The following is a 16,587-nucleotide window of genomic DNA, read 5'->3' as shown; positions in this document are numbered from 1 at the left end:
AACTTAATTTTTCACCCAAGAACGGAAAAAAACGAAAGGGGTAACACTGTCGTTTTTTTTTCCGGTCGAAATTTTGAATGTTGAAATCTCAGCTCTGGAAGGGTCTAGAGCCTCCATTTTTGCACTCAGGTCAAAGTCTCGTGGCCCTCTATCATAATCCAGAGTTTTGAGAAGATTGGAGAAACTTAATTTTTCACCCAAAAACTAAAAAAAACAAAAGGGGTAACACTGTCGTTTTTTTTTTCGGGTCGAAATTTTGAATTTTGATATCTCAGCTCAGGAAGGGTCTAGAGCCTCCATTTTTGCACTCAGGTCAAAGTCTCGTGGCCCTCTATCATAATCCAGAGTTTTGAGAAGATTGGAGAAACTTAAATTTTCACCCAAAAACGGAAAAAACGAAAGGGGTAACACTGTCGTTTTTTTCCGGTCGAAATTTTGAATGTTGAAATCTCAGCTCTGGAAGGGTCTAGAGCCTCCATTTTTGCACTCGGGTCAAAGTCTCGTGGCCCTCTATCATAATCCAGAGTTTTGAGAAGATTGGAGAAACTTAATTTTTCACCCAAAAACGGAAAAAAACGAAAGGGGTAACACTGTCGTTTTTTTTTCCGGTCGAAATTTTGAATGTTGAAATCTCAGCTCTGGAAGGGTCTAGAGCCTCCATTTTTGCATTCAGGTCAAAGTCTCGTGGCCCTCTATCATAATCCAGAGTTTTGAGAAGATTGGAGAAACTTAATTTTTCGCCCAAAATTGGAAAAAAACGAAAGGGGTAACACTGTCGTTTTTTTTTCGGGTCGAAAATTTGAATTTCGATATCTCAGCTCTGGAAGGGTCTAGAGCCTCCATTTTTGCACTCAGGTCAAAGTCTCACAGCCCTCTATCATAATCCAGAGTTTTGAGAAGATTGGAGAAACTTAATTTTTCACCCAAAAACGGAAAAAAACGAAAGGGGTAACACTGTCGTTTTTTTTTTCGGGTCGAAATTTTGAATGTTGAAATCTCAGCTCTGGAAGGGTCTAGAGCCTCCATTTTTGCACTCAGGTCAAAGTCTCGTGGCCCTCTATCAGAATCCAGAGTTTTGAGAAGATTGGAGAAACTTAATTTTTCGCCCAAAAACGGAAAAAAACGAAAGGGGTAACACTGTCGTTTTTTTTTCCGGTCGAAATTTTGAATTTCGATATCTCAGCTCTGGAAGGGTCTAGAGCCTCCATTTTTGCACTCAGGTCAAAGTCTCGTGGCCCTCTATCAGAATCCAGAGTTTTGAGAAGATTGGAGAAACTTAATTTTTCGCCCAAAAACGGAAAAAAACGAAAGGGGTAACACTGTCGTTTTTTTTTCCGGTCGAAATTTTGAATGTTGATATCTCAGCTCTGGAAGGGTCTAGAGCCTCCATTTTTGCACTCAGGTCAAAGTCTCGTGGCCCTCTATCAGAATCCAGAGTTTTGAGAAGATTGGAGAAACTTAATTTTTCGCCCAAAAACGGAAAAAAACGAAAGGGGTAACACTGTCGTTTTTTTTTCCGGTCGAAATTTTGAATGTTGAAATCTCAGCTCTGGAAGGGTCTAGAGCCTCCATTTTTGCACTCAGGTCAAAGTCTCGTGGCCCTCTATCAGAATCCAGAGTTTTGAGAAGATTGGAGAAACTTAATTTTTCGCCCCAAAAACGGAAAAAAACGAAAGGGGTAACACTGTCGTTTTTTTTTCCGGTCGAAATTTTGAATTTCGATATCTCAGCTCAGGAAGGGTCTAGAGCCTCAATTTTTGCACTCAGGTCAAAGTCTCGTGGCCCTCTATCATAATCCAGAGTTTTGAGACGATTGGAGAAACTTAATTTTTCACCCAAAAACTAAAAAAAACAAAAGGGGTAACACTGTCGTTTTTTTTTTCCGGTCGAAATTTTGAATGTTGATATCTCAGCTCTGGAAGGGTCTAGAGCCTCCATTTTTGCACTCAGGTCAAAGTCTCGTGGCCCTCTATCATAATCCAGAGTTTTGAGAAGATGGGAGAAACTTAATTTTTCGCCCAAAAACGAAAAAAACGAAAGGGGTAACACTGTCGTTTTTTTTCCGGGTCGAAATTTTGAATTTCGATATCTCAGCTCTGGAAGGGTCTAGAGCCTCCATTTTTGCAGTCAGGTCAAAGTCTCACAGCCCTCTATCATAATCCAGAGTATTGAGAAGATTGGAGAAACTTAATTTTTCGCCCGAAAATGGAAAAAAAAGAAAGGGGTAACACTGTCGTTTTTTTTCGGGTCGAAATTTTGAATGTTGATATCTCAGCTCTGGAAGGGTCTAGAGCCTCCATTTTTACACTCAGGTCAAAGTCTCGTGGCCCTCTATCAGAATCCAGAGTTTTGAGAAGATTGGAGAAACTTAAATTTTCGTCCAAAAACGAAAAAAAACGAAAGGGGTAACACTGTCGTTTTTTTTTTCGGGTCGAAATTTTGAATGTTGATATCTCAGCTCTGGAAGGGTCTAGAGCCTCCATTTTTGCACTCAGGTCAAAGTCTCACAGCCCTCTATCATAATCCAGAGTTTTGAGAAGATTGGAGAAACTTAATTTTTCGCCCAAAAACGAAAAAAAACGAAAGGGGTAACACTGTCGTTTTTTTTCCGGGTCGAAATTTTGAATTTCAATATCTCAGCTCTGGAAGGGTCTTGAGCCTCCATTTTTGCACTCAGGTCAAAGTCTCACAGCCCTCTATCATAATCCAGAGTTTTGAGAAGATTGGAGAAACTTAATTTTTCGCCCAAAAACGGAAAAAAACGAAAGGGGTAACACTGTCGTTTTTTTTTCCGGTCGAAATTTTGAATGTTGAAATCTCAGCTCTGGAAGGGTCTAGAGCCTCCATTTTTGCACTCAGGTCAAAGTCTCGTGGCCCTCTATCAGAATCCAGAGTTTTGAGAAGATTGGAGAAACTTAATTTTTCGCCCAAAAACGGAAAAAAACGAAAGGGGTAACACTGTCGTTTTTTTTTCCGGTCGAAATTTTGAATGTTGAAATCTCAGCTCTGGAAGGGTCTAGAGCCTCCATTTTTGCACTCAGGTCAAAGTCTCGTGGCCCTCTATCAGAATCCAGAGTTTTGAGAAGATTGGAGAAACTTAATTTTTCGCCCAAAAACGGAAAAAAACGAAAGGGGTAACACTGTCGTTTTTTTTCCAGGTCGAAATTTTGAATTTCGATATCTCAGCTCTGGAAGGGTCTAGAGCCTCCATTTTTGCACTCAGGTCAAAGTCTCGTGGCCCTCTATCATAATCCAGAGTTTTGAGAAGATTGGAGAAACTTAATTTTTCACCCAAGAACGGAAAAAAACGAAAGGGGTAACACTGTCGTTTTTTTTTCCGGTCGAAATTTTGAATGTTGAAATCTCAGCTCTGGAAGGGTCTAGAGCCTCCATTTTTGCACTCAGGTCAAAGTCTCGTGGCCCTCTATCATAATCCAGAGTTTTGAGAAGATTGGAGAAACTTAATTTTTCACCCAAAAACTAAAAAAAACAAAAGGGGTAACACTGTCGTTTTTTTTTTCGGGTCGAAATTTTGAATTTTGATATCTCAGCTCAGGAAGGGTCTAGAGCCTCCATTTTTGCACTCAGGTCAAAGTCTCGTGGCCCTCTATCATAATCCAGAGTTTTGAGAAGATTGGAGAAACTTAAATTTTCACCCAAAAACGGAAAAAACGAAAGGGGTAACACTGTCGTTTTTTTCCGGTCGAAATTTTGAATGTTGAAATCTCAGCTCTGGAAGGGTCTAGAGCCTCCATTTTTGCACTCGGGTCAAAGTCTCGTGGCCCTCTATCATAATCCAGAGTTTTGAGAAGATTGGAGAAACTTAATTTTTCACCCAAAAACGGAAAAAAACGAAAGGGGTAACACTGTCGTTTTTTTTTCCGGTCGAAATTTTGAATGTTGAAATCTCAGCTCTGGAAGGGTCTAGAGCCTCCATTTTTGCATTCAGGTCAAAGTCTCGTGGCCCTCTATCATAATCCAGAGTTTTGAGAAGATTGGAGAAACTTAATTTTTCGCCCAAAATTGGAAAAAAACGAAAGGGGTAACACTGTCGTTTTTTTTTCGGGTCGAAAATTTGAATTTCGATATCTCAGCTCTGGAAGGGTCTAGAGCCTCCATTTTTGCACTCAGGTCAAAGTCTCACAGCCCTCTATCATAATCCAGAGTTTTGAGAAGATTGGAGAAACTTAATTTTTCACCCAAAAACGGAAAAAAACGAAAGGGGTAACACTGTCGTTTTTTTTTTCGGGTCGAAATTTTGAATGTTGAAATCTCAGCTCTGGAAGGGTCTAGAGCCTCCATTTTTGCACTCAGGTCAAAGTCTCGTGGCCCTCTATCAGAATCCAGAGTTTTGAGAAGATTGGAGAAACTTAATTTTTCGCCCAAAAACGGAAAAAAACGAAAGGGGTAACACTGTCGTTTTTTTTTCCGGTCGAAATTTTGAATTTCGATATCTCAGCTCTGGAAGGGTCTAGAGCCTCCATTTTTGCACTCAGGTCAAAGTCTCGTGGCCCTCTATCAGAATCCAGAGTTTTGAGAAGATTGGAGAAACTTAATTTTTCGCCCAAAAACGGAAAAAAACGAAAGGGGTAACACTGTCGTTTTTTTTCCGGTCGAAATTTTGAATGTTGATATCTCAGCTCTGGAAGGGTCTAGAGCCTCCATTTTTGCACTCAGGTCAAAGTCTCGTGGCCCTCTATCAGAATCCAGAGTTTTGAGAAGATTGGAGAAACTTAATTTTTCGCCCAAAAACGGAAAAAAACGAAAGGGGTAACATTGTCGTTTTTTTTTCCGGTCGAAATTTTGAATGTTGAAATCTCAGCTCTGGAAGGGTCTAGAGCCTCCATTTTTGCACTCAGGTCAAAGTCTCGTGGCCCTCTATCAGAATCCAGAGTTTTGAGAAGATTGGAGAAACTTAATTTTTCGCCCCAAAAACGGAAAAAAACGAAAGGGGTAACACTGTCGTTTTTTTTTCCGGTCGAAATTTTGAATTTCGATATCTCAGCTCAGGAAGGGTCTAGAGCCTCAATTTTTGCACTCAGGTCAAAGTCTCGTGGCCCTCTATCATAATCCAGAGTTTTGAGACGATTGGAGAAACTTAATTTTTCACCCAAAAACTAAAAAAAACAAAAGGGGTAACACTGTCGTTTTTTTTTTCCGGTCGAAATTTTGAATGTTGATATCTCAGCTCTGGAAGGGTCTAGAGCCTCCATTTTTGCACTCAGGTCAAAGTCTCGTGGCCCTCTATCATAATCCAGAGTTTTGAGAAGATGGGAGAAACTTAATTTTTCGCCCAAAAACGAAAAAAACGAAAGGGGTAACACTGTCGTTTTTTTTCCGGGTCGAAATTTTGAATTTCGATATCTCAGCTCTGGAAGGGTCTAGAGCCTCCATTTTTGCAGTCAGGTCAAAGTCTCACAGCCCTCTATCATAATCCAGAGTATTGAGAAGATTGGAGAAACTTAATTTTTCGCCCGAAAATGGAAAAAAAAGAAAGGGGTAACACTGTCGTTTTTTTTCGGGTCGAAATTTTGAATGTTGATATCTCAGCTCTGGAAGGGTCTAGAGCCTCCATTTTTACACTCAGGTCAAAGTCTCGTGGCCCTCTATCAGAATCCAGAGTTTTGAGAAGATTGGAGAAACTTAAATTTTCGTCCAAAAACGAAAAAAAACGAAAGGGGTAACACTGTCGTTTTTTTTTTCGGGTCGAAATTTTGAATGTTGATATCTCAGCTCTGGAAGGGTCTAGAGCCTCCATTTTTGCACTCAGGTCAAAGTCTCACAGCCCTCTATCATAATCCAGAGTTTTGAGAAGATTGGAGAAACTTAATTTTTCGCCCAAAAACGAAAAAAAACGAAAGGGGTAACACTGTCGTTTTTTTTCCGGGTCGAAATTTTGAATTTCAATATCTCAGCTCTGGAAGGGTCTTGAGCCTCCATTTTTGCACTCAGGTCAAAGTCTCACAGCCCTCTATCATAATCCAGAGTTTTGAGAAGATTGGAGAAACTTAATTTTTCGCCCAAAAACGGAAAAAAACGAAAGGGGTAACACTGTCGTTTTTTTTTCCGGTCGAAATTTTGAATGTTGAAATCTCAGCTCTGGAAGGGTCTAGAGCCTCCATTTTTGCACTCAGGTCAAAGTCTCGTGGCCCTCTATCAGAATCCAGAGTTTTGAGAAGATTGGAGAAACTTAATTTTTCGCCCCAAAAACGGAAAAAAACGAAAGGGGTAACACTGTCGTTTTTTTTTCCGGTCGAAATTTTGAATTTCGATATCTCAGCTCAGGAAGGGTCTAGAGCCTCAATTTTTGCACTCAGGTCAAAGTCTCGTGGCCCTCTATCATAATCCAGAGTTTTGAGACGATTGGAGAAACTTAATTTTTCACCCAAAAACTAAAAAAAACAAAAGGGGTAACACTGTCGTTTTTTTTTTCCGGTCGAAATTTTGAATGTTGATATCTCAGCTCTGGAAGGGTCTAGAGCCTCCATTTTTGCACTCAGGTCAAAGTCTCGTGGCCCTCTATCATAATCCAGAGTTTTGAGAAGATGGGAGAAACTTAATTTTTCGCCCAAAAACGAAAAAAACGAAAGGGGTAACACTGTCGTTTTTTTTCCGGGTCGAAATTTTGAATTTCGATATCTCAGCTCTGGAAGGGTCTAGAGCCTCCATTTTTGCAGTCAGGTCAAAGTCTCACAGCCCTCTATCATAATCCAGAGTATTGAGAAGATTGGAGAAACTTAATTTTTCGCCCGAAAATGGAAAAAAAAGAAAGGGGTAACACTGTCGTTTTTTTTTTCGGGTCGAAATTTTGAATGTTGATATCTCAGCTCTGGAAGGGTCTAGAGCCTCCATTTTTGCACTCAGGTCAAAGTCTCACAGCCCTCTATCATAATCCAGAGTTTTGAGAAGATTGGAGAAACTTAATTTTTCGCCCAAAAACGAAAAAAAACGAAAGGGGTAACACTGTCGTTTTTTTTCCGGGTCGAAATTTTGAATTTCAATATCTCAGCTCTGGAAGGGTCTTGAGCCTCCATTTTTGCACTCAGGTCAAAGTCTCACAGCCCTCTATCATAATCCAGAGTTTTGAGAAGATTGGAGAAACTTAATTTTTCGCCCGAAAATGGAAAAAAACGAAAGGGGTAACACTGTCGTTTTTTTTTCGGGTCGAAATTTTGAATGTTGAAATCTCAGCTCTGGAAGGGTCTAGAGCCTCCATTTTTGCACTCAGGTCAAAGTCTCGTGGCCCTCTATCAGAATCCAGAGTTTTGAGAAGATTGGAGAAACTTAATTTTTCGCCCAAAAACGGAAAAAAACGAAAGGGGTAACACTGTCGTTTTTTTTTCCGGTCGAAATTTTGAATGTTGAAATCTCAGCTCTGGAAGGGTCTAGAGCCTCCATTTTTGCACTCAGGTCAAAGTCTCGTGGCCCTCTATCAGAATCCAGAGTTTTGAGAAGATTGGAGAAACTTAATTTTTCGCCCAAAAACGGAAAAAAACGAAAGGGGTAACACTGTCGTTTTTTTTCCAGGTCGAAATTTTGAATTTCGATATCTCAGCTCTGGAAGGGTCTAGAGCCTCCATTTTTGCACTCAGGTCAAAGTCTCGTGGCCCTCTATCATAATCCAGAGTTTTGAGAAGATTGGAGAAACTTAATTTTTCACCCAAAAACGAAAAAAAAAAAACGAAAGGGGTAACACTGTCGGGTTTTTTTTCGGGTCGAAATTTTGAATGTTGATATCTCAGCTCTGGAAGGGTCTAGAGCCTCCATTTTTGCACTCAGGTCAAAGTCTCGTGGCCCTCTATCAGAATCCAGAGTTTTGAGAAGATTGGAGAAACTTAATTTTTCGCCCGAAAATGGAAAAAAACGAAAGGGGTAACACTGTCGTTTTTTTTTCGGGTCGAAATTTTGAATGTTGATATCTCAGCTCTGGAAGGGTCTAGAGCCTCCATTTTTGCACTCGGGTCAAAGTCTCGTGGCCCTCTATCATAATCCAGAGTTTTGAGACGATTGGAGAAACTTAATTTTTCGCCCAAAAACGGAAAAAAACGAAAGGGGTAACACTGTCGTTTTTTTTTTCGGGTCGAAATTTTGAATGTTGAAATCTCAGCTCAGGAAGGGTCTAGAGCCTCCATTTTTGCACTCAGGTCAAAGTCTCGTGGCCCTCTATCAGAATCCAGAGTTTTGAGAAGATTGGAGAAACTTAATTTTTCGCCCAAAAACTGAAAAAAACGAAAGGGGTAACACTGTCGTTTTTTTTTCCGGTCGAAATTTTGAATGTTGATATCTCAGCTCTGGAAGGGTCTAGAGCCTCCATTTTTGCACTCAGGTCAAAGTCTCGTGGCCCTCTATCAGAATCCAGAGTTTTGAGAAGATTGGAGAAACTTAATTTTTCGCCCAAAAACGGAAAAAAACGAAAGGGGTAACACTGTCGTTTTTTTTCCAGGTCGAAATTTTGAATTTCGATATCTCAGCTCTGGAAGGGTCTAGAGCCTCCATTTTTGCACTCAGGTCAAAGTCTCGTGGCCCTCTATCATAATCCAGAGTTTTGAGAAGATTGGAGAAACTTAATTTTTCGCCCAAAAACGGAAAAAAACGAAAGGGGTAACACTGTCGTTTTTTTTCCAGGTCGAAATTTTGAATTTCGATATCTCAGCTCTGGAAGGGTCTAGAGCCTCCATTTTTGCACTCAGGTCAAAGTCTCGTGGCCCTCTATCATAATCCAGAGTTTTGAGAAGATTGGAGAAACTTAATTTTTCACCCAAGAACGGAAAAAAACGAAAGGGGTAACACTGTCGTTTTTTTTTCCGGTCGAAATTTTGAATGTTGAAATCTCAGCTCTGGAAGGGTCTAGAGCCTCCATTTTTGCACTCAGGTCAAAGTCTCACAGCCCTCTATCATAATCCAGAGTTTTGAGAAGATTGGAGAAACTTAATTTTTCACCCAAAAACGGAAAAAACGAAAGGGGTAACACTGTCGTTTTTTTCCGGTCGAAATTTTGAATGTTGAAATCTCAGCTCTGGAAGGGTCTAGAGCCTCCATTTTTGCACTCGGGTCAAAGTCTCGTGGCCCTCTATCATAATCCAGAGTTTTGAGACGATTGGAGAAACTTAATTTTTCGCCCCAAAAACGGAAAAAAACGAAAGGGGTAACACTGTCGTTTTTTTTTTCGGGTCGAAATTTTGAATGTTGAAATCTCAGCTCTGGAAGGGTCTAGAGCCTCCATTTTTGCACTCAGGTCAAAGTCTCGTGGCCCTCTATCAGAATCCAGAGTTTTGAGAAGATTGGAGAAACTTAATTTTTCGCCCAAAAACGGAAAAAAACGAAAGGGGTAACACTGTCGTTTTTTTTTCCGGTCGAAATTTTGAATGTTGATATCTCAGCTCTGGAAGGGTCTAGAGCCTCCATTTTTGCACTCAGGTCAAAGTCTCGTGGCCCTCTATCATAATCCAGAGTTTTGAGAAGATGGGAGAAACTTAATTTTTCGCCCAAAAACGAAAAAAACGAAAGGGGTTACACTGTCGTTTTTTTTCCGGGTCGAAATTTTGAATTTCGATATCTCAGCTCTGGAAGGGTCTAGAGCCTCCATTTTTGCACTCAGGTCAAAGTCTCACAGCCCTCTATCATAATCCAGAGTTTTGAGAAGATTGGAGAAACTTAATTTTTCGCCCGAAAACGGAAAAAAAAGAAAGGGGTAACACTGTCGTTTTTTTTCCGGGTCGAAATTTTGAATTTCGATATCTCAGCTCTGGAAGGGTCTAGAGCCTCCATTTTTGCACTCAGGTCAAAGTCTCGTGGCCCTCTATCAGAATCCAGAGTTTTGAGAAGATTGGAGAAACTTAATTTTTCGCCCAAAAACTGAAAATAACGAAAGGGGTAACACTGTCGTTTTTTTTTTCGGGTCGAAATTTTGAATGTTGATATCTCAGCTCTGGAAGGGTCTAGAGCCTCCATTTTTGCACTCAGGTCAAAGTCTCGTGGCCCTCTTTTATAATTCAGAGTTTTGAGAAGATTGAAGAAACTTAATTTTTCACCCAAAAACGGAAAAAAACGAAAGGGGTAACACTGTCGTTTTTTTTTTTCGGGTCGAAATTTTGAATGTTGATATCTCAGCTCTGGAAGGGTCTAGAGCCTCCATTTTTGCACTCAGGTCAAAGTCTCACAGCCCTCTATCATAATCCAGAGTTTTGAGAAGATTGGAGAAACTTAATTTTTCGCCCGAAAATGGAAAAAAACGAAAGGGGTAACACTGTCGTTTTTTTTTCGGGTCGAAATTTTGAATGTTGATATCTCAGCTCTGGAAGGGTCTAGAGCCTCCATTTTTGCACTCAGGTCAAAGTCTCGTGGCCCTCTATCAGAATCCAGAGTTTTGAGAAGATTGGAGAAACTTAATTTTTCGCCCAAAAACGGAAAAAAACGAAAGGGGTAACACTGTCGTTTTTTTTTTTCCGGTCGAAATTTTGAATGTTGAAATCTCAGCTCTGGAAGGGTCTAGAGCCTCCATTTTTGCACTCAGGTCAAAGTCTCACAGCCCTCTATCATAATCTAGAGTTTTGAGAAGATTGGAGAAACTTAATTTTTCGCCCGAAAAAGGAAAAAACGAAAGGGGTAACACTGTCGTTTTTTTTTCGGGTCGAAATTTTGAATGTTGATATCTCAGCTCTGGAAGGGTCTAGAGCCTCCATTTTTGCACTCAGGTCAAAGTCTCGTGGCCCTCTATCAGAATCCAGAGTTTTGAGAAGATTGGAGAAACTTAATTTTTCGCCCAAAAACGGAAAAAAACGAAAGGGGTAACACTGTCGTTTTTTTTCCAGGTCGAAATTTTGAATTTCGATATCTCAGCTCTGGAAGGGTCTAGAGCCTCCATTTTTGCACTCAGGTCAAAGTCTCGTTTTCCTCTATCAGAATCCAGAGTTTTGAGAAGATTGGAGAAACTTAATTTTTCGCTCAAAAACGGAAAAAAACGAAAGGGGTAACACTGTCGTTTTTTTTTCCGGTCGAAATTTTGAATGTTGAAATCTCAGCTCTGGAAGGGTCTAGAGCCTCCATTTTTGCACTCAGGTCAAAGTCTCACAGCCCTCTATCATAATCCAGAGTTTTGAGAAGATTGGAGAAACTTAATTTTTCGCCCGAAAACGAAAAAAACGAAAGGGGTAACACTGTCGTTTTTTTTCCGGGTCGAAATTTAGAATTTCGATATCTCAGCTCTGGAAGGGTCTAGAGCCTCCATTTTTGCACTCAGGTCAAAGTCTCACAGCCCTCTATCATAATCCAGAGTTTTGAGAAGATTGGAGAAACTTAATTTTTCGCCCGAAAACGGAAAAAAACAAAAGGGGTAACACTGTCGTTTTTTTTCGGGTCGAAATTTTGAATGTTGAAATCTCAGCTCTGGAAGGGTCTAGAGCCTCCATTTTTGCACTCAGGTCAAAGTCTCGTGGCCCTCTATCATAATCCAGAGTTTTGAGAAGATTGGAGAAACTTAATTTTTCACCCAAAAACGGAAAAAAACGAAAGGGGTAACACTGTCGTTTTTTTTCCGGTCGAAATCTCAGCTCTGGAAGGGTCTAGAGCCTCCATTTTTGCACTCAGGTCAAAGTCTCGTGGCCCTCTATAATAATCCAGAGTTTTGAGAAGATTGGAGAAACTTAATTTTTTCGCCCAAAAACGAAAAAAACGAAAGGGGTAACACTGTCGTTTTTTTTCCGGGTCGAAATTTGGAATTTCGATATCTCAGCTCTGGAAGGGTCTAGAGCCTCCATTTTTGCACTCAGGTCAAAGTCTCACAGCCCTCTATCATAATCCAGAGTTTTGAGAAGATTGGAGAAACTTAATTTTTCGCCCAAAAACGAAAAAAACGAAAGGGGTAACACTGTCGTTTTTTTTCGGGTCGAAATTTTGAATGTTGATATCTCAGCTCTGGAAGGGTCTAGAGCCTCCATTTTTGCACTCAGGTCAAAGTCTCGTGGCCCTCTATCATAATCCAGAGTTTTGAGAAGATTGGAGAAACTTAATTTTTCACCCAAAAACGGAAAAAAACGAAAGGGGTAACACTGTCGTTTTTTTTCCGGTCGAAATTTTGAATGTTGAAATCTCAGCTCTGGAAGGGTCTAGAGCCTCCATTTTTGCACTCAGGTCAAAGTCTCGTGGCCCTCTATCATAATCCAGAGTTTTGAGAAGATTGGAGAAACTTAATTTTTCGCCCAAAAACGAAAAAAACGAAAGGGGTAACACTGTCGTTTTTTTTCCGGGTCGAAATTTTGAATTTCGATATCTCAGCTCTGGAAGGGTCTAGAGCCTCCATTTTTGCACTCAGGTCAAAGTCTCACAGCCCTCTATCATAATCCAGAGTTTTGAGAAGATTGGAGAAACTTAATTTTTCGCCCAAAAACGAAAAAAACGAAAGGGGTAACACTGTCGTTTTTTTTCCGGGTCGAAATTTAGAATTTCGATATCTCAGCTCTGGAAGGGTCTAGAGCCTCCATTTTTGCACTCAGGTCAAAGTCTCACAGCCCTCTATCATAATCCAGAGTTTTGAGAAGATTGGAGAAACTTAATTTTTCGCCCGAAAACGGAAAAAAACGAAAGGGGTAACACTGTAGTTTTTTTTCGGGTCGAAATTTTGAATGTTGATATCTCAGCTCTGGAAGGGTCTAGAGCCTCCATTTTTGCACTCAGGTCAAAGTCTCGTGGCCCTCTATCAGAATCCAGAGTTTTGAGAAGATTGGAGAAACTTAATTTTTCACCCGAAAACGGAAAAAAACGAAAGGGGTAACACTGTCGTTTTTTTTTCCGGTCGAAATTTTGAATGTTGATATCTCAGCTCTGGAAGGGTCTAGAGCCTCCATTTTTTCACTCAGGTCAAAGTCTTGTGGCCCTCTATTATAATCCAGAGTTTTGAGAAGATTGGAGAAACTTAATTTTTCACCCAAAAACGGAAAAAAACGAAAGGGGTAACACTGTCGTTTTTTTTTCGGGTCGAAATTTTGAATGTTGATATCTCAGCTCTGGAAGGGTCTAGAGCCTCCATTTTTGCACTCAGGTCAAAGTCTCACAGCCCTCTATCATAATCCAGAGTTTTGAGAAGATTGGAGAAACTTAATTTTTCGCCCGAAAACAGAAAAAAACGAAAGGGGTAACAGTGTCGTTTTTTTTTCGGGTCGAAACTTTGAATGTTGATATCTCAGCTCTGGAAGGGTCTAGAGCCTCCATTTTTGCACTCAGGTCAAAGTCTCGTGGCCCTCTATCAGAATACAGAGTTTTGAGAAGATTGGAGAAACTTAATTTTTCGCCCGAAAACGAAAAAACGAAAGGGGTAACACTGTCGTTTTTTTTTCGGGTCGAAATTTTGAATTTTGATATCTCAGCTCAGGAAGGGTCTAGAGCCTCCATTTTTGCACTCAGGTCAAAGTCTTGTGGCCCTCTATCATAATCCAGAGTTTTGAGAAGATTGGAGAAACTTAATTTTTCACCCGAAAACGGAAAAAAGCGAAAGGGGTAACACTGTCGTTTTTTTGTCCGTTCGAAATTTTGAATGTTGAAATTTCAGCTCTGGAAGGGTCTAGAGCCTCCATTTTTGCACTCAGGTCAAAGTCTCGTGGCCCTCTATCATAATCCAGAGTTTTGAGAAGATTGGAGAAACTTAATTTTTCACCCAAAAACGGAAAAAAACGAAAGGGGTAACACTGTCGTTTTTTTTTCGGGTCGAAATGTTGAATGTTGATATCTCAGCTCTGGAAGGGTCTAGAGCCTCCATTTTTGCACTCAGGTCAAAATCTCACAGCCCTCTATCATAATCCAGAGTTTTGAGAAGATTGGAGAAACTTAATTTTTCGCCCAAAAACGAAAAAAACGAAAGGGGTAACACTGTCGTTTTTTTTTTCGGGTCGAAATTTTGAATGTTGATATCTCAGCTCTGGAAGGGTCTAGAGCCTCCATTTTTGCACTCAGGTCAAAGTCTCACAGCCCTCTATCATAATCCAGAGTTTTGAGAAGATTGGAGAAACTTAATTTTTCGCCCAAAAACGAAAAAAACGAAAGGGGTAACACTGTCGGGTTTTTTTTCGGGTCGAAATTTTGAATGTTGAAATCTCAGCTCTGGAAGGGTCTAGAGCCTCCATTTTTGCACTCAGGTCAAAGTCTCGTGGCCCCCTATCAGAATCCAGAGTTTTGAGAAGATTGGAGAAACTTAATTTTTCGCTCAAAAACGGAAAAAAACGAAAGGGGTAACACTGTCGTTTTTTTTTTCGGGTCGAAATTTTGAATGTTGAAATCTCAGCTCTGGAAGGGTCTAGAGCCTCCATTTTTGCACTCAGGTCAAAGTCTTGTGGCTCTCTATCAGAATCCAGAGTTTTGAGAAGATTGGAGAAACTTAATTTTTCGCCCGAAAACGAAAAAAACTAAAGTCGTTTTTTTTCGGGTCGAAATTTTGATTTTTGATATCTCAGCTCTGGAAGGGTCTAGAGCCTCCGTTTTTGCACTCAGATCAAAGTCTCGTGGCCCTCTATCAGAATCCAGAGTTTTGAGAAGATTGAAGAAACGTAATTTTTCGCCCGAAAACGAAAAAAACGAAAGGGGTAACACTGTCGGTTTTTTTTCGGGTCGAAATTTTTATATCTCAGCTCAGAAAGGGTCTAGAGCCTCCATTTTTGCTCTCAGGTCAAAGTCTCGTGGCCCTCTATCATAATCCAGAGTTTTGAGAAGATTGGAGAAACTTAATTTTTCGCCCGAAAACGAAAAAAAACGAAAGGGGTAACACTCGTTTTTTTTTCGGGTCGAAATTTTGAGTTGCTCTGATCTTCTTGAAACTCTGGATTCTGATAGAGGGCCATGGGACTTAGACCTGAGTGCAAAAATGGAGGCTCTAGAGCCTTCCAGAGCCGAGATATGGACATCCCACGTAGCATTTATGCCATGGCACAACGTTTTTTTATATATAATTACTACATGCAGAGCTTTACTGGCATTTGATCGGATGACAAACATCCAATGTCATGGACTGCAGGTTTTAAACTAGGTGAAATGCTCCAGAAGTTAAAAAAAGGGGGCCGACATGTGATGTAAATTGTAATGGACACACGACTGAATGGGATAAAGTGAGTGAGTGAGAGAGAGAGAGAGAGAGAGACAGACAGAGAGAGAGACTACTGTATATACTGACATCTGAAGAGAGTGTGTGTGTCTGTGTGTGTGTGTGTGTGTGTGTGTGTACCCAGGCACTGTGGACAGCACTGGCCCTTCCTCAGCACAGGGACTCTGCAGGAGAGAGCGGGACAGGTCTGGGAGAAGCACTGGACGGCTCCGTCTCTGCAGGTGCAGCTTCTGCAGGCGTCGCTCCTCCACGAGTCTCCGGACAGCAGGACCTCTCCGCCGCTGGACACACACTCCTGACCGCTGCTGTGTGCCGGCTCCAGGGTGTCCTCTGTGCAGAAACACACAACATGATCACACACAGGTTCAGGTTTATTGATATAGTCCATTTCATACACAGAATGTTGGCCCAATGTGTTTTACATAATCATAACAGTTTTGATTTACAAAATTGATTTACATCAATCAATTCAAATGAGATCCTGTCAGCATAACACTTAAAGTGACGGCATCCATTAATTCTCTATGTAGGTAAAGTTAACCAAAGAACAAAGGGAACAGAAAATATAACTAAATGCTCTTGACTAAATAATGCTTGAACGTTTGTTTTAAGTTCACTTAAATTATAAGTTGTTATATTTTTGAAGCCTAATAAATGTTTAAAATTTGTGAATCATTTTTGTCGAGACATCAGTAGCTAAAGATAAATTAAACAATTATATTAAAGGGTTAGTTCACCCCAAAATGTAAACTCTATCAGTAATTACTCGCCCTCATGTTGTTCAACCCTGTAAGACTTTCGTTCATCTTCGGGACACAAATTAAGATTAAAATAGTCCAAGTGACTACAGAAGGAAATTAATAGTTGAATAAAGTCGTTTTTTTGCACACAAAAAGTTTTCTCATCGCTTGATAAACTTAAGATTGAGCCACTGTAGTCACTTGGACTATTTTAATGATGTCTTCAATAACTTTTCTGGGTCGGCAAGTTTCAATCCCTTAGAAGCCTATGGACTAGTATGGAGGAGTGATCCAGCTCTCAGATTTCATCAAAAATACCTTAATTCATGTTCTGAAGACGAATGAAAGTCAAACGGGGTTGAACAACATCAAGGAGAGTAAATACTGACAGAATTTTCATTTTGGGGTGAACTATCCCTTTAAAGAAACTGTCTTTGTTTCTACATTACAGTGGAAATTGAAGCTCACATTATTTACATTTTTATTTACACACAAAACATTAATGGCTAACATTTTGACTTAATAAAAATATTTTCTAAAGTCTTGGCGATCGGCCCCTATAAACAATAAAGTAAGACATTTTTCTTATAAATATAGCCTACTATTCTTTTTGTCAGAATTTATCATTATAATCAAATTATTTCCTGGTTTTTGTATCATCATAGTCCCTAAATGTGATGGGATTCAAATCGAAAACGTTTTCCCCCACCATATTTTTCTCTCTACTAGTATTTTTACCCTTGTATTGCATTTTATCAAAAA

The 16,587-nt window shown here is 40.1% G+C and overlaps 1 protein-coding gene across 3 annotated transcripts in view; it reads right to left on the bottom strand.

The window, feature by feature from the left end:
• LOC120473264 (cysteine-rich motor neuron 1 protein) overlaps positions 1 to 16,587 on the bottom strand; it is a 128,076-nt gene that overhangs the window by 76,616 nt on the left and 34,873 nt on the right. For all 3 annotated transcript variants that reach the window (XM_089120620.1, XM_089120622.1, XM_089120621.1), the window contains one exon: positions 15,206 to 15,415. In XM_089120620.1, coding sequence (XP_088976746.1) covers positions 15,206 to 15,415 — 210 coding nt within the window. The remainder of the gene's footprint in view (positions 1 to 15,205; positions 15,416 to 16,587) is intronic.

Source organism: Pimephales promelas, chromosome 15, assembly GCF_988280905.1.
Source record: "Pimephales promelas chromosome 15, fPimPro1.hap1.1, whole genome shotgun sequence".
Classification (NCBI taxonomy): Eukaryota; Metazoa; Chordata; class Actinopteri; order Cypriniformes; family Leuciscidae; genus Pimephales; species Pimephales promelas.
This window is presented reverse-complemented; position numbering and strand designations above follow the sequence as displayed.